The sequence below is a fragment of the Nomascus leucogenys genome, chromosome 12, assembly GCF_006542625.1.
Source record: "Nomascus leucogenys isolate Asia chromosome 12, Asia_NLE_v1, whole genome shotgun sequence".
Lineage (NCBI taxonomy): Eukaryota > Metazoa > Chordata > Mammalia > Primates > Hylobatidae > Nomascus > Nomascus leucogenys.
The window spans coordinates 51481920-51506533 of record NC_044392.1 but is presented as its reverse complement, the minus strand read 5'-3'; the positions used below and the strand labels follow the sequence as shown (position 1 = coordinate 51506533).

The 24614-nt window shown below is 47.0% G+C and overlaps 2 protein-coding genes and 2 pseudogenes across 5 annotated transcripts; 2 read left to right on the top strand and 2 right to left on the bottom strand.

Annotated features, from left to right (window-relative positions):
* Nucleotides 1-5628: 5628 nt before the first annotated feature.
* Nucleotides 5629-13723, top strand: LOC100593725 (histone H4). 2 transcript variants are annotated; one of them, XM_030824679.1, is made up of 2 exons: nt 5629-6108; nt 12836-13723. In XM_030824679.1, exon 1 carries the CDS (start codon nt 5679-5681, stop codon nt 5988-5990), a length of 312 nt encoding a protein of 103 aa, XP_030680539.1. In that variant the 5' UTR covers nt 5629-5678; the 3' UTR covers nt 5991-6108; nt 12836-13723. The 2 variants fall into 2 exon arrangements, with proteins under 2 accessions (XP_030680539.1, XP_030680538.1); XM_030824678.1 differs by lacking the exon at nt 12836-13723 and adding an exon at nt 7123-7617.
* Nucleotides 13724-15359: 1636 nt separating this feature from the next.
* LOC100595010 (histone H2A type 2-A) lies at nt 15360-16178 on the bottom strand. The gene has a single exon (XM_003259151.4). It carries the CDS (start codon nt 15895-15897, stop codon nt 15505-15507), a length of 393 nt encoding a protein of 130 aa, XP_003259199.1. The 5' UTR covers nt 15898-16178; the 3' UTR covers nt 15360-15504.
* Nucleotides 16179-16223: 45 nt separating this feature from the next.
* On the top strand, nt 16224-18243 carry LOC101178911 (annotated as a pseudogene). The gene has a single exon (XR_004032670.1). The product of XR_004032670.1 is annotated as a histone H2B type 2-E-like (transcript).
* Nucleotides 18244-21855: 3612 nt separating this feature from the next.
* Nucleotides 21856-24567, bottom strand: LOC105740631 (annotated as a pseudogene). The gene has a single exon (XR_004032669.1). The product of XR_004032669.1 is annotated as a histone H2B type 2-E-like (transcript).
* Nucleotides 24568-24614: the final 47 nt, after the last annotated feature.

The window sequence follows — 24614 nt, the reverse complement described above, 5'->3', positions numbered from 1 at the left end:
TTATAATCATTATTCCTGAACTTTGGTGCACAATAGGACCCTGTTGACACCTCCTTTGCCTCCTTGGGACATACTGTCTTCTGGTGGCCCTCATCCCTTTCCAGCTATCCTCTGTCTCTTGGTATTCTCCTAATCTACCAACTCCCATCAATGTTCCTGCTTGCCCAGGGTGCCTGTCTCAGTCCTCTTCTTTTCTCCCTAACCCCTGGGAAGATCTCATCAAATTCCCTGCCTTTCGTTGTCCTTATCGATTTGCTGAGGGCTTACTCACAAGTATCTCCAGCTGAGACCCTTTACTGATTAGAGTAATAACAACTGGTGGATGTGTTCTCCTAGATAGAGAACAGGAATCTCAATTTTCAATGTCGGGAGGGACTTTATGCATCTTTTTGCTTTCAAAAGCAATTTCTGGCTGGGCGTGGTGGCTCATGCCTGTAATCCCAGCACTTTGGGAGGCCGAGGCGGGTGAATAACTTGAGGTCAGGAGTTCGAGACCAGCCCAGCCAACATGGTGAAACCCCGTCTCTACTAAAAATACAAAAAAATTAGCTGAGTATGGTGGCAGGCGCCTATGATCCCAGCTACTTGGGAGGCCGAGGCAGGAGAATCGCTTGAACCCGAGAGGCGGAGGTTGCAGTGAGCAGAGATCTCGCCACTGCACTCCAGCCTGGGCAACTGAGAGAGACTCTCTCAAAAAAACAAAAACAAAAATAAAAGCAGTTTCTTCTCTCTGCATTCTCCATGTTACTGAAATCTAACATCAACCCCATAGCTCCTCAGGCCAGAAGCTCCTTTATTGCATGCATTCTCCAAATGCCTAAATCACCATTTTTTTTTTTTTTTTTTTTTTTTTGATACGGAGTCTTGCTCTGTCGCCTAGGCTGGAGTGCAGTGGTGCGATCTCGGCTCACTGCAAGCTCCGCCTCCCGGGTTCACGCCATTCTCCTGCCTCAGCCTCGCAAGTAGCTGGGACTACTTGTGCCCGCCACCACGTCCGGCTAATTTTTTGTATCTGTAGTAGAGACGGGTATCTGTAGTAGCCACCGTGTTAGCCAGGATGGTCTCGATCTCCTGACCTCGTGATCTGCCCGTGTTGGCTTCCCAAAGTGCTGGGATTACAGGTGTCAGCCACCACGCCCGGTTAATTTTTGTATGTTTAGTAGAGAGAATGTTTCACTGTGTTGGCCAGGCTGGTCTCAAACTCCTGACCTCACGTGATCGGCCCACCTTGGCCTCACAAAGTGCTGAGATTACGGGCATGAGCCATCACGCCCCGCCCTAAAACACCAAATATTATTAAATCTATATTCTACAACTCTGTCACATCCATCACTTCATCTCTGCCCACTCCTAGCACTCACTTAGCTGAGGACATCATCAGTTCTGATCAAAGGACCCTAAGTCTAAGTAACAATACCAGTTTCATGGCAGGCTTTCCCTGGAACCAGCTGGACATAATGAGAATTTTCAAGAGAATGTGAATTGCTCTTTACTTGATTTTCTTTTTTTTTTTTTTTTTTTTTTTGAGATGGAGTATCGCTTTTGTCACCCAGGCTGGAGTGCAATGGTGCGATCTCAGCCCACTGCAACCTCCAACTCCCGGGTTCAAGCGATTCTCCTGCTTTAGCCTCCTGAGTAGGTGGGATTACAGGTGCCCGCCACCAAGCCCGGCTAGTTTTTTTTTTGTATTTTTAGTAGAGGTGGGCTTTCACCATGTTGGTCAGGCCGGTCTCGAACTCCTGACCTCAGGTTATCCGTCCGCCTCGGCCTCCCAAAGTGCGGGGATTACAGGCACGAGCCACCGTTCCCGGCGATTTTCTTTTCTGTAAGACTAATCTGAAAGTGCGGAACTCTGTGTACCTGAAATGATTACATTTTGATATTGACATGAAAAAATTGGGTACTACTTTGCCCCAGTTTCTCAACCCAACAAAGACATTCCAAAAGTTTCCTATGGGGCCTAGGAAGGTTGGCTTCACAGGATAGCGGCAGGAGTGTTAACTTTGTCCCATTACCAAAAGGTGTCAAAGCTGTTACTAAACTGTCTGTGCCAGTATCGGAAACCCCGACAGCACTGGAGAATTCCTCATGGTCCTTCCAGACCATGGTCACAGTGAGAACCAGATTCTGTTGCCCTGGCCCTGTGGGGAAATCCCCAAGATGGCTGCTGATAGTTAAGGAAACAGTGTCCTGCCATGGCCTGACCCTAGGCTGGGTGAGAGAGATTGGGTCAGACAGGCTGCACTTCCTCAGTGAGTGTGCATACACCTGTTCGCACTGCCTATCGTTTCCTCACCCAGTGTGAGAGCAGGGGGCTCAGCTGGGCTGAGTGGAGAATTCATGGGACCTTTCCATGGTCAAGGCTCAGAGCTTCTATTGTGTAGCATCCCTGGAACAGAGAACAGGAGGCCGTCACAAGGCCCCAGCTTCAACCTTTGACAGTAAACCAGAAAAGACCAAGTAGTGAGGCCTCCGTTGTCTCACACCAGCCAAGAAAGACCAGGTCTTAGACTATCCGGTGTTCCTGCCTCTCTTTCACGGTGCTGTATTTGGGGAATGAACACTCCGTTGTCACAGGAGGGGCAGATGCCGGCGGAAGAGTCAGAAGGGTGAAGGTAGGACATAGACATTCCCACTAAGCTAGAGACCCCTGAACTGCCATAGCCAGGACATGCACAGGTTGTCCTCAAATCCCAGGGCCATGGGCAGGTCTTGGATATCTTTGGAATTTTAAGTTGGTTGGCATCTGTCTAGTTTTAAACCTGATTTAGGTTCAGTTCAACCAGGGAGTATGATTTCTTTGGGGAGAGGGCCCTGACCGAGAAATCTACATGCTCAGCGGTCTGCTCAGCCACTAATGGCTCTGACACACTGGAAAGGCACTCACCCTCTGGGAGTTTCAGACTGTATCTTTGAAAATAAAATTCAGTGGATGAGGTGCAAAGGTATTGTCCTCAACAGCTCTAAGTTACTACTTCTAACTCACAGAGTACATATCACAAAGGATCCCACCATCCATTGTCGGTCTGAGCAGGGAATGAGACTTTGGCAGACCATGAATCCTGTATTAGTTTCTAGGGGGACTATAACAAAATACCACAGACTTGGGGGTTTAAACTGAGATTGCACCACTGTACTCCAGCCTGGGTGACAGAGTAAGACCCTGAGTCAAAACAAACAAACAACAAAAAAACTGTATACATGGGAGCACTCTGAGATGAGTAATTCAAAGGAGTGGTTAGAATTTGGGATCTACCTAACAGCAGGGGAAAAGGAGGAGGAATAAAGGACATATGGAAAACCAAATGACTTTTGAAAAGATAAATGGGCCCTTAGAATAGATGGAAGATTTGAGTCTTGTGACAATGTCTATTTGGGTGTGGTGACAACTTCTCATCTCTGAGATTAGATTTGCTTCTAGTGCTGAAGAAGATTTATGACAACTGAGTTAAAAATTTGAGATTTGCGAGGAGGATCTGCTATTAAACAGGTAAGGGATTTTAGCTATTTATTTCAGCTGAAAATAATTCTTAAGTCGAAACTGGCACATTTCGAGGTAGCATGTCCTGATCCCCTTAAAAAGGTAACTGCATAGACACCGTATCTCTGATTCTGCCCAGGGTCCTGTGCCCTCTGACACCAGAAATCGCTACTTCTCTCAGCCTTGTTTTGTGGTTGTTTTATCATGTTGCAATTTGGTTATGTCTTTTCTAATAGTGTTTAAAAGCAATCAAATGCAGGAACTTTTCCTTTATAAACTATTATTGAGCTTATATTGGACACTGAACTAAGTGTCAGTTTACAAAAATGAATAAACAAAAATCACTGCCAGTAAGGAGCACACAGCCAAGATGGGGAGTAGTAAGATGTAAAGAGATGTAAAATAATGTGATAGATTCGGCCAGAGTTACTAAAGAGTCAGAAAAGGGCAAGCATGTTTCTTCTCGGCCCTGAAGCAGCCAAGGGAGAGGAAGATATCTGTTGCCAATGCTGGGGTGTTGGTTTAGGCATGTAGATGCTGTGATGCGTAGTGGAACCCTTCAATGAGCAGACAGGAGAACCAGCTCTACGCGGGGAGGGAGAGAATTGCTCCCCTCATTCCCCGTGAGTCACACCCTGGAGATTATAAGTTTAAACATTTTGATTTCGGGAGATTTTGAGTTTTGGGCTTAAAATGACTGAAGAACCACCAGGTGGATCTACGTGTCTCGAGTCTAGAAGTCTGAATACAGATTTACGATTTATGACCACATAGGGAGAGATTAAACAGGGCACAGAAGAGTTTTTAAAAATAATATTTTTCGGGAAAAAAAACCCCAACAAAACACGATTCTTTCAGCAGAAACCAGAAGATTTTCTCATAAACCCTCCTACAGAGAGCCCTGATAAAGTAATAAACATGCTAACAGTAAGAACCCCAACCAATTTCATAGGGCAGTTTGTGGTAATTACTCTCGGTATGGAGCAGACAGTCCTCTTGCAAAACCCGATTTAGCAAACTTTGCTAGCTCCACGTGGGGCCTCCAAAGGACACAGTTGGGCACTAAATCCCGGCTGAAAACAAAGGCCGATTTAGAGGATCCGTAGAAACGGATGCACAGAATATCCCTCAGTCCTCTCTATGTAGCAGGCCCTCCAAAAACGCGGGTTCCCCAAGATCGAAAATATTAAACAAATGAATTTCTTTTTTTAAAAAAAGTACAACAAAAGATAGTAAAAATAAAAACAGTATAACAATTACTTACATAGCATTTAGATTGGATTAGGTGTTATAAAGTAATTTAGAGACTATTTAAATACACGGGAGGATGTGCATAGTTATGTGCAAATACTACGCCATTTTCTATGAGAGACTTGAGCAACCCGGAATTGGGTGTCGACGGGAGCCCTGGACCAATCCCCCCTCAGTTCTACCGAGGGAGAACTGTTTTGTTTCTTCCAGCACGGCTTTGACCGACAGTGTGTTGGGATTCGCTGACCTCCATGAGAAAGCTTGGCAGCATGCTGAGACCAATTTTCCCAGGGCCAGAATTCTCCTGTGTGAGCTAAAATACAGTGGCTCGGTCCAACAAAACAGAGCCTAGAGCCAGGAATTACGGCGAACCTGCTCCCTCCCGTCCTCCCTTGGCGCACAGATCCCTGGCGCCGCCGCTCTTGAGGTCGCCTGCTCGCGTGTCGGCCTCATCGTCCGAACGGCGCTTCCTGAAGCTTTATATAAGCACGGCTCTGAATCCGCTCGTCGGGATTAAATCCTGCGCTGGCGCGCTCCTGCCAGACTCTGGCCTCCACTTGCTCTTCCTGAGGCTCCCTCCAGAAGACCTTTCCCTTAGCCCCAGTGCAATGCCTTCCGGGCGTCCTCAGACCAGACACAGGCCAAAGCCACTACAGAATCCGGAAGCCCCGGTTGGGATCTGAATTCTCCCGGGGACTATGGTGTAGTGGTTAAAAAAAAAAAAAAAAAAAAAAAAAAAAAAAAAAAGGGTGAGAGGGACCTGAGCAGAGTGGAGGAGGAGGGAGAGGAAAACAGAAAAGAAATGACGAAATGTCGAGAGGGCGGGGACAATTGAGAACGCTTCCCGCCGGCGCGCTTTCGGTTTTCAATCTGGTCCGATATTCTTGTATATCAGGGGAAGACCGTGCACGCCCTGACAGAAGCTGTCTATCGGGCTGCAGCAGTCATGTCTGGCAGAGGAAAGGGCGGAAAAGGCTTAGGCAAAGGGGGCGCTAAGCGCCACCGCAAGGTCTTGAGAGACAACATTCAGGGCATCACCAAGCCTGCCATTCGGCGTCTAGCTCGGCGTGGCGGCGTTAAGCGGATCTCTGGTCTCATTTACGAGGAGACCCGCGGTGTGCTGAAGGTGTTCCTGGAGAACGTGATTCGGGACGCAGTCACTTACACCGAGCACGCCAAGCGCAAGACCGTCACAGCCATGGATGTGGTGTACGCGCTCAAGCGCCAGGGGCGCACCCTGTACGGCTTCGGAGGCTAGGCCGCCGCTCCAGCTTTGCACGTTTCGATCCCAAAGGCCCTTTTTAGGGCCGACCACTTGCTCATCTGAGGAGCTGGACACTTGACTGCGTAAAGTGCAACAGTAACGATGTTGGAAGGTAACTTTGGCAGTGGGGCGACAATCGGATCTGAAGTTAACGGAAAGCTACTGTGGCCCATAGCGCTCACAGCCGTAAAGACTTAAGTCGTTGGCCGAAAGCGGCTTTTTCACTTACCTGGGCTTTTCTTTTTTTTTTTGTAGCCTTTATCGATATGAAAGGCTGAATGCTGTAGGTTTGAGCACTGCTTTCTCGGCTTGCTCTTCTGGTGCAGTATAGGCACACCTAGAGGGGCACGTCAGTCTTTGCGATCACCAAATCTGGTTCTGAGAAATAGGCACTGGCAATTTACACATGCCTTGCTATGTAATCTCACTATATTTGCTCAGGCAAAGTGGGAGAAGCAGCCTTAGGTTTTCATTCTAGAGATGCCGGCTTCCCCACCTGATCGGCTTAGAGTTCACGATTGACTGGTTTGGGCTTCATTTTACCCTCTACATAACAAGCGGGTGGACTAGATGCCTTAGTAAGGGTCCATGTTATATGGTGTCTCCAGCCACGCACTCAGCTCAATCTTAGTACAGTTAAAAAGTGCGTTTCTAGCAAGTTATCTGCCCAGTGCCTGAAAAGTATCATTTCTTGTGTTCAGTAAAAAGGCTCCTAATTTAATCAAGGACCTATGAGATAACTGTCTTTCAGTTGTGGCATTGCAAGGATACAAATGCAGAGATATTTTAACGTGATCCTTCTATGAGAGTGAACCAACGATATGATCTGAAAGCAACTTCACAGGTAATTCAGGCATGTGACTTCTACCTCTTAGGGCCTGTCGTAGCTTAGAATGAGAGACCTGCAGAAACATGCCCACCATCAATACAGAAAGCACAATTTAATTTTGACAAGGCAAAAGCCAATTCTATATCAGCATGGCATATATTACAGCAAGCTATTCTTTACACTACCACGTCTAAATTGCCCTAATTTGGATTAAAATGTGGGTTCACATTTCTAATCCTTATAGTTTTGCAGCCATTGCATTGCCCGTAAGATTTTTTTTTTTTTTCTTCATTCTAGGCTTATGATTTTACTGTGTATGTATTTGGGAGAAGAAATTCTGTCAGCTCCCAAAGGATAAACCAGCAGTTGCTTTATTGGTCTTCAGATGTGGCTGCAAACACTTGAGACTGAACTAAGCTTAAAACACGGTACTTAGCAATCGGGTTGCCAGCAAAGCACTGGATGCAAGACTTGCCTTCCAGAAGCTTACCAGTCGGGTTGCCAGCAAAGCAGTGGATGCAAGACTTGCCCTCCAGGAGCTTACCATCAGAACGGAGAAGACAAATAAATGCATAATATATAGACGACAGAAATCCATACCTGTACACATTTAAGAATAAACAGTCCAGTAGTAAGAGGCAGTACATATTCAATCTGCTGGGGAATGTAGACAATAACTACTATAGGAATCCTAATGCTACAGAAGTCACTGGCTGGGAAACCAGGGAAAACTTGGCTATGGACGTGGGGGCTTGTGTCGGACTCTGAATAAAGAGCAGAATGATTGGCATCCTACTGAGATACATAGTAAAGGGGGCGAGGGCAGGGAGGAAGTGGCAAGAATAACATTTGTGAAGATGTCCAGGTGAGAAATAGAGGTTTTAATGCTCAAGATGTTTCCTTTTGCCTTTTAAATCTGACCTGTGATTTCCAGCATTGGTATTTTGAATATCACTGATTGTTTTTAACTTTAAAGGCAATGCTGATGAATATATCTGATCTTCACCAAGATCCACTAAAGAAGGAAATATCAAAAATTTGAAGATAAATCAAAGAAGAAAGAAAGGGAGTGGCGGACAAAACACGTCCATTTGTCTGAATTAGTAGTTCTCAAAGTGTAGCCTCTCATCTAGCAGCACTGATCACCTGGGATAAAATCTTGGGCCCCATGCCAGACCTACTGAATGAGAAGCTGAGGGGTGAGAGATAGTAATCGGAGCTTTAAAAAAGCCCTCCCGATACACATTAAAGGTTGAAAGCCACTGATGCAGGTAACAGCTTTTCTTTCTTTTCTTTCTTTCTTTCTTTCTTTCTTTCTTTCTTTCTTTCTTTCTTTTTCTTTCTTTCTTTCTTTCTCTTTTTCTTTCTTTCTTCCTTTCCTTCCTTCCTTTCTTTCCTTTTTCTTCTTTCCCTCCTTTCCTCCCTCCCTCCCTTCCTTCCTTCCCCTTTCTTTTTTTGAGATGGAGTCTCGATCTGTCACACAGGCTGGAATGCAGTGGCACGATCTTGGCTCACCGCAACCCCCGCCTCCCAGGTTCAAGTGATTCTCCTGCCTCAGCCTCCCAAGTAGCTGGGACTACAGGCGCTCACCACCATGCCGGGCTAATTTTTGTATTTTTAGTAGAGATGGAGGTTTTGCCATGTTGGCCAGGCTGATCTCGAACTCCTGGCTTTAGGTGATCCACCCTCCTTGGCCTCCCAAAATGTTGGGATTACAGGCGTGAGCCACCGCGCCTGGCCTCTTTTCCTTTTTTTTTAAACAGTTTTTGTTTTAATGAAAAAGTATTTAAAACCCGAATATACGTTGCCCAGATGTTTACTCAAATGTTAAGATTTGCTTTAGTTTGAAGCCCAGCTAATTTGTGTATTTTTAGTAGAGACCGGGTTTCACCATATTGGCCAGGCTGGTCTTGAACTCCTGACCTCAGGTGATTCACCCACCTCGGCCTCCCAAAGTGCTGGGATTACAGGCATGAGCCACCGTGCCCGGCCAATTACTGAGAATTCCTGCCTTTTTTCACAGGATTATTTTAAGGATCAAATGAAAAGTTCTGTGTGAAAGAAGAATGAGGCCATGAAGTGACAGAGAAACCAAAGGTGATATATTTATTGCCTTTCCCACTCAATGTAGTTCGTTTTTTGTTTTGTTTTGTTTTGTTTGAGAGACGGTTTCACTCGACTTATCGTGACCAGGCGTTGCTTGGGTACTGCTACTACGGAAATAAACAAAGACAAATCCTTACCCTGAGAAATGTTGCCAGCCTAATGCTGAGGTTAAGGAAGGGAAGGGGTATTAAGATAGGAGAGGGCAGAGGCAAGGAGGAGGGCCCAAAGAGATGAGGGCAAAGAAGAGCAAGGGAGCCGGGCACTGTGGTTCATGCCTATAATCCCAGCACTTTCGGAGGCCAAGGCAGGCAGATCACGAGGTCAAGAGATCGACACCATCCTGGCCAACATGGTGAAACCCCGTCTCTACTAAAAATATAAAACTTAGCCGGGCGTGGTGACGCACACCTGTAGTCCCAGCTACTCCGGAGGCTGAGGCAGGAGAATCGCATGAACCCGGGGGACGGTGGTTGGAGTGAGCCGAGATCACGCCACTGCACTCCAGCCTGGGCGACAGAGCAAGACTCCGTCTCAAAAAAAAAAAAAAAAAAAAAAAAGAAAGAAAGAAAAAGAAAAAACAAAAAACCAGAAGAGGAAGGGAAGGCTCATAGGGCTAAATCTTGAAGAATGGGGGTTCTCAGGGTTACAAAGAAGGGGAGGACATTTTGGACAGAAATGGAATGTGTGAAGATATTGTGTACTTGGAGATTGCAGATGTCGTGTGGGGCTAGAACATTCTTGCTCAGCTGCAAGAACATCTGAAACCTGGGAAGGCTGTGGGAAACATAAAGAACTAGATGTATAATATTTTGAGGGTTTTTTTAAAATTAGTAACTATTAATAGAGTAGCACAAGTTAATTGGGTGCTTGTTCTGGAGCAGATACTGTGCTACTGTGCTAGGTCCTTTGTTTTTTTAGACATGGGGTCTCACTGCTGTTGCGGAGGCTGAAGTGCGGTGGCACAGTCACAGCTCACCACAGCCTCGAACTTCTGGCCTCAAGCAATCCTCTTGCCTCAGCCTCCCGAGTCGCTGAGATTACAGGCATGAGCACCGCAGTTTACAGAAATTGTCACTTTCATGATTTCCAACAAAACAACGAGCAAGTTACTTGTTGTTTTACAAATGGGAAAAGTTAAACCTGTTGAGATTTGCTTCCTGAAGTCATGCACCTGTTTACATGGACAAGGCTAGGAATCAAACTTGGGTTTGTCTAACTCCAGAGTCCTTCCTAGTAATTAACCTCCAGTGCTCTGAACTGCCATGCAAAGGAATGTGAACTTCATTCTGAAGCGAATGGGAAGGTCGTGGAAAATGTTTAAGCATGAAAGTGACAGGCTCAAAACAGCAATAACAACCAACCAACCAACCAACAAAAAACCCTCATTTTTTAAAAGATAGCTCTTGGCCGGGCACAGTGGCTCACGCCTGTAATCCCAACACTTTGGGAGGCCGAGGCGGGCGGATCACAAAATACAAAAAATACAAAACTACGAAAAACTAGCCGACGTGGTGGTGGGCGCCTATAGTCCCAGCTATTCCGGAAGCTGAGGCAGGAGAATCGCGTGAACCCGGTAGGCCAAGGTTGCAGTGAGCCGAGATCGTGCCACTGCACTCCAGCCTGGGCGACAGAAGCGAGGCGAGACTCCGTCTCACAAAAAAAAAAAAAAAAAAAAAAAGATAGCTGTCATACAGAGTGGAAGCTCAGTGGCAGGGCAGAAAGACCAGCCTGACTATGTAATCTACTACACCAGAGCTGGCGAGGACTTCAGTTAAGGCATGGTCATGGGTGGACGGAGAAAAGGTGATACAATTGAAAGTCAGAAGATAGATTTAGTAATATTTGGAACTCATGAGATTTGGAGAGAGGACAAGAGGAAGGGACACCCGACTAGAACAGATGGGGTTAATGAAGGTGTCTTCCAGGAAGATGGGGAATGTGGAAAGAAACAAATGGGCTTGGAAAGCAAGATGATGCATGTGGTTTTGGAAATAAGCTGGGTTTGAAGTGCCTGGTATCCATCTAGAAGGACCTGTCCACCAGGCAGTTAGAAACATTGGTGTAGCCAGGCACAGTGGCTCAAGTCTATAATCCCAGCACTTTGGGAGGCCAAGGTGGGAGGATGGCTTGAGCCCAGGACTTCAAGACCAGCCTGGGCGATGAAGCGAGACCCTGACTCTACAAAAAATAAAAAAAAATTAGCCAGGCCTGGTGGTATGTGCCCATAGTCCCAGCTACTCAGACGGCTGAGGTGGGAGGGCCCTTGAACCCAGGAGTCCAAGGTTGCAGTGAGCTTTGATTGTGCTACTGCACTCCAGCCGGGACGAGTGAGACCCTGTTTCTCTTTCTCTCTCTCTCTCTCTCTCTGTCACACACACACACACACACACACACACACACACACACACACACACAAAATGTGTAGAGCTCAGGATAGGGTCTCAGCAGAAGATAGCAATTTGGGAGCGCTTAGCTAAGGGACAGAAATCTGGAAAGCAGGGAATCAATCTCACTTGAGTTGCAGGGAGAAAAGAAGATGGCCAAAGCCAGCATAGGGGAAACCAGGAATATTGATGGGGAAGAGAAAGACATGAGAAGACTGAGATGGGGACCTAGAGAAGGATAAGGGTGACCAGGAGAGTGGACCCAGGGGACAAGTCCTCTTCTAAGGAAGAAAAAGCAGTGTAAACATGGCCATGTCTCTTACCACGTAGTTTCCCTCTAAACACACACACACACCTGTCCCCCACTAGCCTAAGGCAGAATTAAATGTGAACAAAGCACGTTTTTCACTTCATAAAAGCCACAGATTCAGAGTGGACTTACTGGCAACCAAGGTAGCCACGTAGAAACTAGTTATTAGAGGAAGAGGTGGGTTTTTTTCGAGACAGGGTCTCACTCCCTGTCACCCACACTGGAGTGCAGTGGCACAATCTCAGCTCACAGCAGCCTCCGCCTCCCGGACTTAAGTGATTCTCCCACCTCAGCCTCCCAAGTAGCTGGGACCACAGGCAAATGGCACCACCCCCGGCCAATTTTTTCTTTTTTCTTTCTGTCTTACTTTTTTTTTTTGGTAGAGACACAGGGTCTCGCTGTGTTTCCCAAGCTGGTCTGGAACTTTGACTTCAAACAATCCGCCCGACTTGACCTCTCAAAGTGCTGGGATTAACAGCTGTGAGCCACAATGCCCAGTCAGAGGAAGAGTATTTCTTTACCCTATCCTTAATTATCCTTTAACTCTCACCTGAGGGTAGACAATGATTTAAGTACAGGGAATGATTAAATGTTAAAACTTAACATTTTAGAATGTTATCTTGTATTGATGAGTTCAGCTTATGCTGGTCTCACAAACAAATACGAAGACTGACAGATTCCTGTGAGTGCAGGCCTTCACAGTGCCAGGACCACAAGATGTAATGAATTCTATTCCTGACTGGATATAAAAAATGCCACGAAATTTTCCTTTGAGATTCAGCCAGGGAGACCTCCTGGAGTTTAGAGGTACCCAGACTGGTGAGTAAAAGGAGTGTGACCTTGTGGGGGCAGTCAGAGGACCTAGATGTCTGACACCAACATCCCCAGGTTCCAGTCTCTGCAGAGTCACTACTGGGCCTGAGAAGCTGGGTGCAGAGATAGTGACCCACCCACCTCTGAAAGTCACTACTTTCTGAAGTCAGAATATCGCCCATACATTGTGGGCCTAAGCAGGTTACGAGGGTCTCGGCAGAGACCCAGAGGCATGCTCTAGAAATTGCTGTGACCCTGGAGCAGAAACATGTGGCAGTCCCCAGCAGAGCTCACCTACGCTGCTCTCCTGCTTAACACGCCTCAGGAAAGGCAAAATGGCAGCTTTACAAAACGAAGTTTTATTCCATTTCCCCTTCTCTCCTCTTAATTCTCATAGATCTCTGCAGCGAATGCTTTTAACCTGTCAACTGTGATGAAACAAACAGAAAACCAAAGCCCTGGCTTCTTTTGAGGTGCAAATAAATGACCGAGAAGGTGTTATCTAAGACCTCTACAGCCATTTGTATCTGGCCCTGTGTAGAGTGGGCTGTGCAAGACCCTGCCTCACTTTCCCACTAAGAGGCCTTGGACTTCCCAGCTCCCAGAGACTATAGAGATCACCTCTGTGGCCTCCTGTCACGATTTCCTAAGGTGAGGAACTTCATTTGCCCAACGGAGGCCCACGTTCTCCCTGTTTGATCTACTGTCTTCCCAAGGATCTGAACTCGGGGACCAGCGTGTGCCCACATGTCCGACGAAAACAATGTAAAGGAACTACTGAGTCTGGACAGAAAATCCAGACCTACCATGCAGCTTCTAAGAGGACTGAGTGCCTTCACTGGAACAGTGAATCTCCTTCTGTGGACGTGGACAGGGAACGGCTCGATTAAGCCCAAATTCACAAAATTTCGCCCACCACCCCCTGCCCCGGGAATTTTGGCTTAGGGGCAGGATGTGGGGGTTACCACTGTGCTAGTGGAGGTGTCGCGGGACTGAACGGCAGCCCCAGCGCAGTTCTCCCCACGTTTGCCCGCAGAACCCCGGCGAGGCCGAGGTGGTCATTTCCCTCCCTAGCCGGATGAGGCCGGTTTGGGCGCGAAGCACGGGCGTGTGGCCCTCCACTTCCGCAAAGGCCAGGCGCGCTCAGGACCGCGAGCCCTGAGCGTCCCCCTAGTGACCCCTGGCCTCGGGCCCGACGCCCCGTCTCTCCTGCTCCGGCCTCCCCGCCACGCAGGGCCCCGGTCACGCGCGGGAGGAGCCGGCCCGCCAAAGCCCGCAAGCCGGCGCCCAGGAAAGCGGCCGCAGCCCGGCCAGGCCAATTGGCCGAAGCCGGCAAAGCCCAAGATAGCACCGCAGCAGGGGACCCGACTTGTCACCCGACCCCGTTTCGTTGGGAGCCTAACCGGAAGTGCCTTCCCCGCTCTAATGCCGGAGGAGCACGGAGGGCAAGCGGTACAGCTTCTTCCAAGTGCTGATGTGGGTGGCTCTGAAAAGAGCCTTTTGGATACGATGGAACCTCCGGCCGAACCGCGCTTCTTAAGCCCGCTCCCCACGGATGCGGCGGGCCAGCTGGATGTCCTTGGGCATAATGGTCACGCGCTTGGCGTGGATGGCGCACAGGTTTGTGTCTTCGAACAGCCCCACCAGGTAGGCCTCGCTGGCCTCCTGCAGCGCCATCACGGCCGAGCTCTGGAAGCGCAGGTCCGTCTTAAAGTCCTGCGCGATCTCGCGTACCAGCCGCTGGAAGGGCAGCTTGCGGATCAGCAGCTCCGTGGACTTCTGGTAGCGCCGGATCTCCCGCAGGGCCACGGTGCCGGGCCGGTAGCGGTGCGGCTTCTTCACCCCGCCCGTGGCCGGCGCGCTCTTGCGGGCCGCCTTGGTGGCCAGCTGCTTCCTCGGGGCCTTGCCGCCGGTGGACTTGCGGGCAGTCTGCTTAGTACGGGCCATAGCGAACCAAAACACAAGCTCACCAGCGCAGCGGCGGGGAGAGAAACGAGCTCCTAGCCCCGCGGCAGCCGTCTTTATAAGCACAGTCTTTTCCCGATTGGGCGGAACAATAATTGAAAATCCCGCGCTGGCTGTCCATTGGCTGTGACGTCACCCGTCCTAAAGTCACCGGTTGGCTTGGGCAGATTCCTCCCTAATGCCGCCCACCCGCCTCACTTTCTACTTACCAGTTGGCGAAGTGTTGCAAGCTTGTTTTTCCCCTTTCCTTCAGGGTGAAAGCCATTTTCCATTGCAGCTTTCTCAGATTGTTCCCTTTCCGCCCTTCGCTTCCTGAGAACACACTGCCCGCAATACCCCCCTTTCTTGCTGCGCCCTGCGGCTCCCGCATGAAACTTCATTCTTCCATTTGCCCCCCCCGCCCCCAGTTGCTACTTGGCGGATCGTTTTTCGCCTGTCGGGTGCCTTTTGGGTGGGAGAGGTGCCCGCCCCCAGGGCGCAAGATTCCGCCTCCGAGGCCCTTACTCTCCGCCGCCAGGGCGCTTTGGAAAACAAAACAGAAACTAAGACTTAAGTCAGCTCAGTGAAGCCAAGACCCAGCTCCGCCACACTGGCGAGCACTACCCGCTCAGGGCCCTCCCCATCGGGGGTGGGGACGAGGAGCACGTCCCGCTAGTGCCAGACTAGGTCTGAGTGCCTGGCCGTGGCCTACGGAAACCACTAGGGAAGCGCGGGCTCCGCGCGCAACACTTAAGCGCGTTGGGTACTGCCCGCGGCGCTGGTGTTTGTGACTGTGCGGAGTGGACCGTGGCGGCGCCCAGGACGTTTGGTGCCTCCACCTGCCCTGGGAAGTTCTGGGACTGGGGACCCACTCATCGAAGAGCCAAGGCAGTTACGTGCTCCAGATCCAAGACGGCACGCACGCGCACACACACACCCGCCCCGTCCCGTCAGCTCCAGGTTCGCTATTCACTACGGAGGAACGCTGGACAGAGTAGCCGGCATTAACAACTCTTTTATTTGAAAACGTGGGTGGCTCTGAAAAGAGCCTTTTGAGTTTACAGGTGCCCCTTCGAGACGCGGGCCGGGCTGGGCTGGGCCCACTTGGGCCGGACGTCAGCCTCACTTGCCCTTTGCCTTGTGGTGACTCTCCGTCTTCTTAGGGAGCAGCACGGCCTGGATGTTAGGCAAGACGCCGCCCTGGGCGATGGTGACTTTGCCCAGCAGCTTGTTCAGTTCCTCGTCGTTGCGAATGGCCAGCTGGAGGTGACGAGGAATAATGCGCGTCTTCTTGTTGTCCCGAGCCGCGTTACCCGCCAGCTCAAGGATCTCGGCGGTCAGGTACTCGAGGACCGCCGCCATGTAGACGGGCGCGCCGGCCCCCACTCGCTCCGCGTAGTTGCCTTTGCGCAGCAAGCGGTGCACTCGCCCTACCGGGAACTGGAGGCCAGCGCGGGACGAGCGCGACTTGGCCTTGGCGCGGGCCTTGCCTCCTTGCTTGCCACGACCAGACATGACAGCGATAAGCAGTCACCGAGGGAAACTCCTGCCTGGCGACCGCGAAAGTCGCCGAAAGCGCCGCTGCTTCACCCTTTTATAGACAGAACGGCGATTGTCCACGGAGCGCTTTGATTGGCTCAAGCAAATTTTGTCCCGATAGCCAATAGGATAGCTCAGCCAGAATCCACTCATTTACATAATCTCGTCTCCCTCGCATTGCGCGCCGCGGAAAACTCGCGAACCATAACGCAGCGTCATGCGCCCAGCCTCTGTAAGTACACAGTCGTTTCCGGTAGACCCCGAACCTGCGGCTCCGCTTACATTCTCGGGAGTCACTGTCGGTCTTGGGTCTGGCCATGCCTGAGCCTGCAAAGTCCACGCCGGCTCCCAAGAAGGGCTCCAAGAAAGCCATCACCAAAGCCTAGAAGAAAGACGGCAAGAAGCGCAAGCGCAGCCGCAAGGAGAGCTACTCCATCTACGTGTACAAGGTGCTGAAGCAGGTCCACTCCGACACCGGCATCTCGTCCGCGGCCACGGGCGTCATGAACTCCTTCCTCAACGACATCTTCGAGCGCATCGCGGGAGAGGCGTCCCGCCTGGCGCACTACAACAAGCGCTCCACCGTCACGTCCCGGAGATCCAAACGGCCGTGCGCCTGCTGCTGCCCGGCGAGCTGGCCAAGCACGCCGTGTCCGAGGGCACCAAGGCGGTCACCAAGTACACCAGCTCCAAGTGAGTCCCTGCCGGGACCTGGCGCTCGCTCGCTCCCTCCCTCGGCGGGTCGCCGGCTGCCTTGACTCCAAAGGCTCTTTTCAGGGCTACTTAACCACCTCAGTGAAAGAATCTTTCTTGTGTTGTCAGTCCCAGTTTGTGTTTTTGGCTTCACGTCTGGTTAACTTTAGGAGAGCACACAACTCCATTAAGCACAGATAACTATTTTCTTTTCACATAGGCATTGCTATAGGCTTACATAGATTGATAGTGGTATCTTACTATGGTATGGATAGGCTGGGGCTTGCCTTAGAGGGCTGCTCTTGAAACTGTCTTTGGCCTGGTTACGTACCCGTGAATATGTGCCCAGCAGATTGTTTCCTGGTGAGAAACGCAGTGTTAATTTTGATAAGCTGTTTTCCCACTGCTTACTGTAAGTTCTACTTAGGGGATTTCCCTCAGCACCTATCCCTTTTCCTGCAGATGATGGGAGAGGAATATAAGGTAAAGGTATAATCTGTAGCTTGGTCGAGAACTACCTTGTAGTGACACGGTCATGTGCACATAATTTGCCTTTTCCAAAGTGAGACGGTATGCCACGGGTGCGGTCAATGTCAATCTGCTCAGGAGAGTCGAGGGAAAAAGTGTTAACTGCATATTGAGCTCGCAAAATTGTGTAGTAATCTGAAAATATTCCTAATACTTTTGCGACCAAGCCTCACCATATATAGTAAACTTTCCTTCCGCACCTGTAGACCTCCATTCTGTGATTGAAGCAATTTTTGGTTTATATAGCTCTCGTCTCAATTTGGTATTCCTTTCAGGTATTGTGAATCTATAGGTATTTATTCCTGGGTTTCAAGATGTTAAATGCTATCAGAATAGAGTAATGCAAAGGCTGCTGTCATGGATAGTAAAGCTTTTTAATCAAGTGCTGATAGGTAGACAATTCCCCATTGTTATCGTTGGGTATTTTACAATTTTCTGGGCAAGAAATGTAATGAAAAATTAGATAAGTTTTAAAGGCCTTCATTTTTGAGACTGGATACCTTAAACAGTAGTGTTTCCTAAACAGTTAAAACTTATTTAACCCTGAAGCTTTCGAGACACACACAAATATATACATAAATATATATTGTATATTCCTTAAACCCCACATAGCTCCACTGATCCAAATCACTGGGGGTGAGGCAAGGGTAGACAATCTATGACACAACACCAGGTGATTCATAAGTTTGGTAACCACTGACATTTGGTTATGCAGTTGCCATATTCCTTAGTAAGAACCTGGTTACAATTTTCACTCACTACCCCAGGCAATTCCCCCTCCCCACACCCCCCTTTTTTCCAAAAATTGCAGTGAGATATACAAAAGTTTCATTTAATCCTTTATTAATTCAGGACTTTATATATTTTTATTAGGATTTAAAATACATTTCAAAAAGATCAAGTGAGAACAGAAGATAAAAGTACCAAGATAAAGGCATAATACAAACTTACTAGAAAATACATGTTAAGCATACTGCAGTGTCCTGGTAGCCCCTTGCTTTTGTTCACTTTTTTCTCTTATGTACCTACATAAAATCCCAAATAGGCCGGACGTGGTGGCTCACGCCTGTAATCCCAGCACTTTGGGAGGCTGAGGCGGGTGGATCATGATGTCAGGAGTTCAAGACCAGCCTGGCCAAGATGGTGAAACCCTGTCTCTACTAAAAGTACAAAAATTACAGCGCGCCTGTAATCCCAGCTACTCGGGAGGCTGAGGCAGGAGAATTGCTTGAACCTGGTGGCAGGAGGTTGCAGTGAGCCGAGATCGCACCACTGCACTCCAGCCTTGGTGACAAAGCGAGACTCCATCTCAAAAAAAAAAAAGAATCCCAAATAGTATCTTCCAGGATGACACACTTGCTGTCTGCCCCACCCAATTAAAGAGACTTTTTAGTTATCAGGTATTGTGCTGAATCTACCTTATTTTATTGCCAAAAGAAAAAAAAAAGCTTTTCAAAGCTTCATCCCCAGGAAACATTTTCCTGCTTTTACACATACCTTATAAGGCTCTACTGAGCGATAAGGCCTAGCCTGAAAATTTAATTTAAAGCATGGAGGTAAGGGTGAGACAGAAAGACAACAGGGAAAAGTTGAGTTTATAAGGTAAGTATATAACTTCATTTTAACAGGCACCTGCACGGCGTTGGGTAAATAACCTAATTATATGTGGGGGAAGGTAGTGGTCAACCTTTGGTCCTGGGGACTGAGAATAAGAGCAGGAAAGCAATAAACAGCTAACTATGAGAGTGACTGAATGTAATTATATTACCTGTCAATCGCTACTTTTCCCTTCTTACCAAAATTCACACAGGTATGAAAGCAATATGACATTCAGGCTCCATTATGTGTATTTGTGCACATCACTTCCCACAATAAGGGAGAAGAAAAGAAACCACTGCACATTCGGATAAAACATGCTGGGAATACAGCAGTAAACAGAATAGAAAAAGTCTATATTTTAATTAGTGGATAAGTAAAAATAAGCGAATAAATTTATATTATTCAGGGGGCCATATGTGCAATTGCTGTTAAGTAAAGCAGAACATGGAGTGGAGTAGGGATGACAGGTTTCATCAGTTAATACTTGAGCAGAGAGCTGAATACATTAAGATAGTTGTAGGATATCTTGAGGCAGAGTATTCTCAGAACAGAACATGGTAAGTACAAAGGCCCCAAGGCAGGAACAAGCTTGGTGAATGTGAGAAATATGCAAGCTGGTTAATGTGGCTGAAGCACACTGACCAAGGGAGTTTTACAGAGATCAGAGAGGTGCTTGAGGGCTGGATTATGTAGGCCACATATTAGGAGGTTCACAGGCCGTTGCAGAGATTTTGTCTTTTAAATGAGATAGAGTGCTCTTGGAGAATTTGACTGGAGAGGCAGGTGGTAGCAGTGGAGATGCAGAGTAGTAGCCAAGGTATTTTAAATGAAATTGATTTAGTATAGGCTGACTAAAAGAGAAATCAAGGATTAATTGTAGGTTTTTACACTGAGCACTTGAAAAGAGCTGCTATTTGCTGATATGAGTGAGGAGTAGTCTTGGAGGAAGAAAACCAAGAGTACTGTTTGGAACAAAATGTTGAAGACTCCTGGTAAATATCGAAGTGTAAATATCAAATAGGAAGTCAGAAATATGAGAATTTGGTGTTTAGGAAAGAGAAGGGGGTTAGGTTTGTAAGATCTCATATCAGTCTGATTCTTATTCTTTTGTAGATAATCTACCCTTTCTGTAAATATTTAGAAGCATGATGTCTATGTGTGTATATATATACACACACTTCCCCCCGCCCAGCCGCCAGGACTGCCTTAGTTTTCATCTCAGTATTTGACTAAAACCTTCTATTCAACTTCAGTTTCAGCCTTAGAATAACCAGATGTCTAAGTCAGTGTCATCTGGGGCATCTCTGGACTTGTGCAATCACAAAAGTCACCATTACCACTACATAGTATGTATTATGACCAATGGATATCATTCAGAGTTCTAGTTTACATATGCTATTATCAAACATATATAAGGCTTTTAATATAACTTGGGAGTGAAATTAGTAAAATTCTATCAATTTACATAAATTAATTTTACTGTAAAAATAAAATAATGTATGAAAGCTTCTGTACTAATAATGTCTGATTACAATTTTTGAAGTATTTCCCATTTTTTTATTTTGAAAATTTTAAACCTACAGAAAAGTTGGAAAAAAAAGTACAAAGACCAGCCATAGTCCCTTCACCTGGATTCACCAATTATTACGATTTTGCTGCATTTGCCTTATCTTTGTCTTCTCATGTACAGACAGCCCCTGAACCATTTGAAAATAAACTGCAAATATGTTGGCACTTCTCCCTAAATACGGTGGCATGTCTCTTAAAAATAGGATACTCTCCTAAATAGCTACAATCACATTATTACACCTAACAAATTTAATGCTGATTCAGTAATATTAATATGCAATCCATATTCAAATTTCTCCAATTATTGAAAGAATTCTATATAGCTGTTGTATTAGTTTCCTGTGGCTGCTGCAACAAATTACTACAAACTCAATGGTTTTAAAACAACAGTCATTTATTCTCTTACAGTTTTGGAGGTCTGAAGTACAAAATCAATTTTACTCGGTAGAAATCAAGGCTGCACTCCCTCCAGAGACCTTAAGGGAGGGTCTATTTCCATGCCTTTTCCAGCTTCTACAGGTTTATTTCTGGTTTATGGTCCCTTCCCTCTATCTTCAAAGCAAGCAGCCTATTAATCTTCAAATCTCTCTCTGCTTCTATCATCTCCTTCTACACTTGACTTTCTTGCCTCTCCTGTAAGGACTGTGGTGATTACATTTGGGGCCTACCTAGATAATCCGGCATAATCTCTCAATCTCAGAATCACATCTGCAAAATCCTCTTGGCTATATAAGGTAATATTCACAGGCTGTAGGGATTAGGATATGGACATATTTGGGAGCCACATTTAGCCTGCCACAGCCGTTGACTACTGTTATGGGTTGAGTTGTGTCCCCCCGAAAGATATGTTGAAGTCTAACCCCTAGTTCCTTAGAATTTTGCCTTCTTTGGAAATAGGGTCTTTGCAGATGTAATCAAGTTAAAATGAGGTCGTTAGGGTGGGCCCTAATCCAGTATGACTGATACCCTTATAAGAAGACATGGAGACAGCCAGGTGCAGTGGCTCACATTTGTAATCCCAGCACTTTGGGAGGCCAAGGCAGGTGGATCACCTGAGGTCAGGAGTTCGAGGCCAGCCTGACTAACATGATGAAACTCCATCTCTACCAAAAATACAAAATCAACTGGGCGTGCTGACGCATGCCTGTAATCCCAGCTACTCGGGAGGCTGAGGCAGGAAAATTGCTTGAACCCGGGGTGCAGAGGTTGCAGTGAGCCAAGATCATGCCATTGCACTCCAGCCTGGGCAACAAGAGTGAAACTCCATCTCAAAAAAAAGAAAGAAAAAAAAACATGGAGGCATACATGAAAAAACTGAGGTAGAGATTAGTTATGCTGCCACAAACCAAAGAACAAATGGGGCTACCAGACACTGAAAGACAGGAGTCTTCTTCCCCTAGTAGGTTTGGAGAGAGCATGGCCCTACCAACACTTTGATTTCAAACTTCTGGCCTCTAAAACCATGAAAGAATAAGTTTCTGTTGTTTTACGCCATACAGTTTATGGTACTTTGACAGCCCCAGGAAATTAATACAACTACTAAAATTTTTTGATTTAGTTTATTTAAAAATTTTAAATAAAATTTCACATCTGAAAAAAAACCCTGGACATTCTTCCTGTGATGGCAATATTAGTCTTTAGCCTTAGTCAGGTATTGATTTTTAACATTTGGACATCGTTCCAAATATGTAATTGGAGCAACTCTGTCCTAATTGACCCTATTTGACTTCTTTGAGACCTTTCATGAAAGGTCTTTCCTTGTATCTAGGAAATTATTATTCCTGAAATATTTCAAGATTCAAAGTGGTATAAGTAAATATGTCAGACAAATTGGCTTAACTGGAAGTCCAAAGGTGCAGCAGGGATCCAAGGTTGGCTGTACTCCATGAGTGGCTCAGTTCCCTGATTCTTCCGCACTGTGCCCTCCTCTGCATATTGTCTATAATCATGCTTGCCTTCATACCTAAAGACAGGCCATCCTGCTGCTGCCTCTTGAAAACAAATAAGCTGCTTTCCCAAAAGATAATAGCATACTACACTCCCCTGCTGAGTTAGTTGTTACTTAGTTCACTTCCTGAAATGTTAAATGCCAATTAGTTTGATCTAGATTCCTGAACTAATCACAGTAAGAAGCAGGTTGAGACAGCAATTAAACTAATCAGGCCAACCCTAAGAACTGTGGGTAAAATGCGTTCCTGGGAAACATGTGGCAGCACTATAACAGAAACAGAATTAGAAAACTAAATGCTACCTAGTCAATAACATACATTATAGGACTATGAACTACTAAGTTATACCTCATGACAAACACATGAGTAATAAAGTCTAGAAAAATACTTTAAGGTGATGTCCATCATTTCCATTGCTGTGTTCACAGTTCACGGGTAGACCTTAAAGACATGCTTGTGTTGTCCTTACTGAACCCTAGATGCATCTCTCAAACTGTCAACTGCACATATCCACTTGAATAGCAAAGAGCTTCTCAAATTTCAATCGGAACTCTGGATCTCCCTTCAGTGTCCCAACGAGTATCTTCTCTCAGTATTCTATCCTGATAGTACCACTATCTACACAGTTGCTCAAGCCAAAAATCTAGGGGCTTCACTGTTAGCTAAATCCTGTTCCTCAGCCACACCTATTAATTCTACCTCAAAGATAAAATCCAACATTTCTGTTTCCATTACCACTGCACTCCAGCATGTCATTTATCCGGTGTTTTTCATACTTTAGCATTCATCAGCATCACCCAGAAAGCTTCTTAACACAAATAATGGAACCTGGGAATTTTCATTTTTAATAACTTCAAGTAATGCTGATGCTGCTGGTCTGCAGACTTTAAGACTTAATCACTGCTCCAGCCCACAACACTGCAACAGCCTCCTAATTGCTTTCCTCGCTTCTATTGTGACCAGCCTAGGATTTACGATCCCCAGAGCAATCAGTATAATCTTTTGAGGTTAATGAGGCTGTGTGATTCCAAGTCTACTGTTCCCAAAGCAGAGAACCTAATCAACCTCCCTTACAAATTGATGTTCCTTCTACTCTTCAGGGATCCCAAACTCTGGCTTCAGAAATCATATTTTGTTGCCATTGTATGGAACAAACCCTTAAACTGGACAAGCTTTTCCGAGTGATAATTCTTGGGGGAAAAACCATTTAATGGTATTGGGTAGATTAGAGGGTATCTCAAATAGAAAGCACAGAAGGTGTTATCGGTGTTAATTCCTGGTTATCAAAATCAAACTTCCATCTACCTCCTTAAGGAATTTTCACATGAATCGTGGTGTAGGCACGTGTTTGTGAACCAATGATATAAAAACCTCAAGAAGTTTCTCGATACCATATATAAAAGTCGAGCTATTCCCTTTTAAGTACACATCTGAGAGCATACAATGCATTTAATCTCTACCTTCATTTTACCACTGAAGAACAGACCCAACCTTTGTTCATATACACAATTTGATCTTACATGAGCTTATCAAAATTAACACTGCGTTTCTCACCAGGAAACAATCTGCTGGGCACATATTCACGGGTACGTAACCAGGCCAAAGACAGTTTCAAGAGCAGCCCTCTAAGGCAAGCCCCAGCCTATCCATACCATAGTAAGATACCACTATCAATCTATGTAAGCCTATAGCAATGCCTATGTGAAAAGAAAATAGTTATCTGTGCTTAATGGAGTTGTGTGCTCTCCTAAAGTTAACCAGACGTGAAGCCAAAAACACAAACTGGGACTGACAACACAAGAAAGATTCTTTCACTGAGGTGGTTAAGTAGCCCTGAAAAGAGCCTTTGGAGTCAAGGCAGCCGGCGACCCGCCGAGGGAGGGAGCGAGCGAGCGCCAGGTCCCGGCAGGGACTCACTTGGAGCTGGTGTACTTGGTGACCGCCTTGGTGCCCTCGGACACGGCGTGCTTGGCCAGCTCGCCGGGCAGCAGCAGGCGCACGGCCGTTTGGATCTCCGGGACGTGACGGTGGAGCGCTTGTTGTAGTGCGCCAGGCGGGACGCCTCTCCCGCGATGCGCTCGAAGATGTCGTTGAGGAAGGAGTTCATGACGCCCGTGGCCGCGGACGAGATGCCGGTGTCGGAGTGGACCTGCTTCAGCACCTTGTACACGTAGATGGAGTAGCTCTCCTTGCGGCTGCGCTTGCGCTTCTTGCCGTCTTTCTTCTAGGCTTTGGTGATGGCTTTCTTGGAGCCCTTCTTGGGAGCCGGCGTGGACTTTGCAGGCTCAGGCATGGCCAGACCCAAGACCGACAGTGACTCCCGAGAATGCAAGCGGAGCCGCAGGTTCGGGGTCT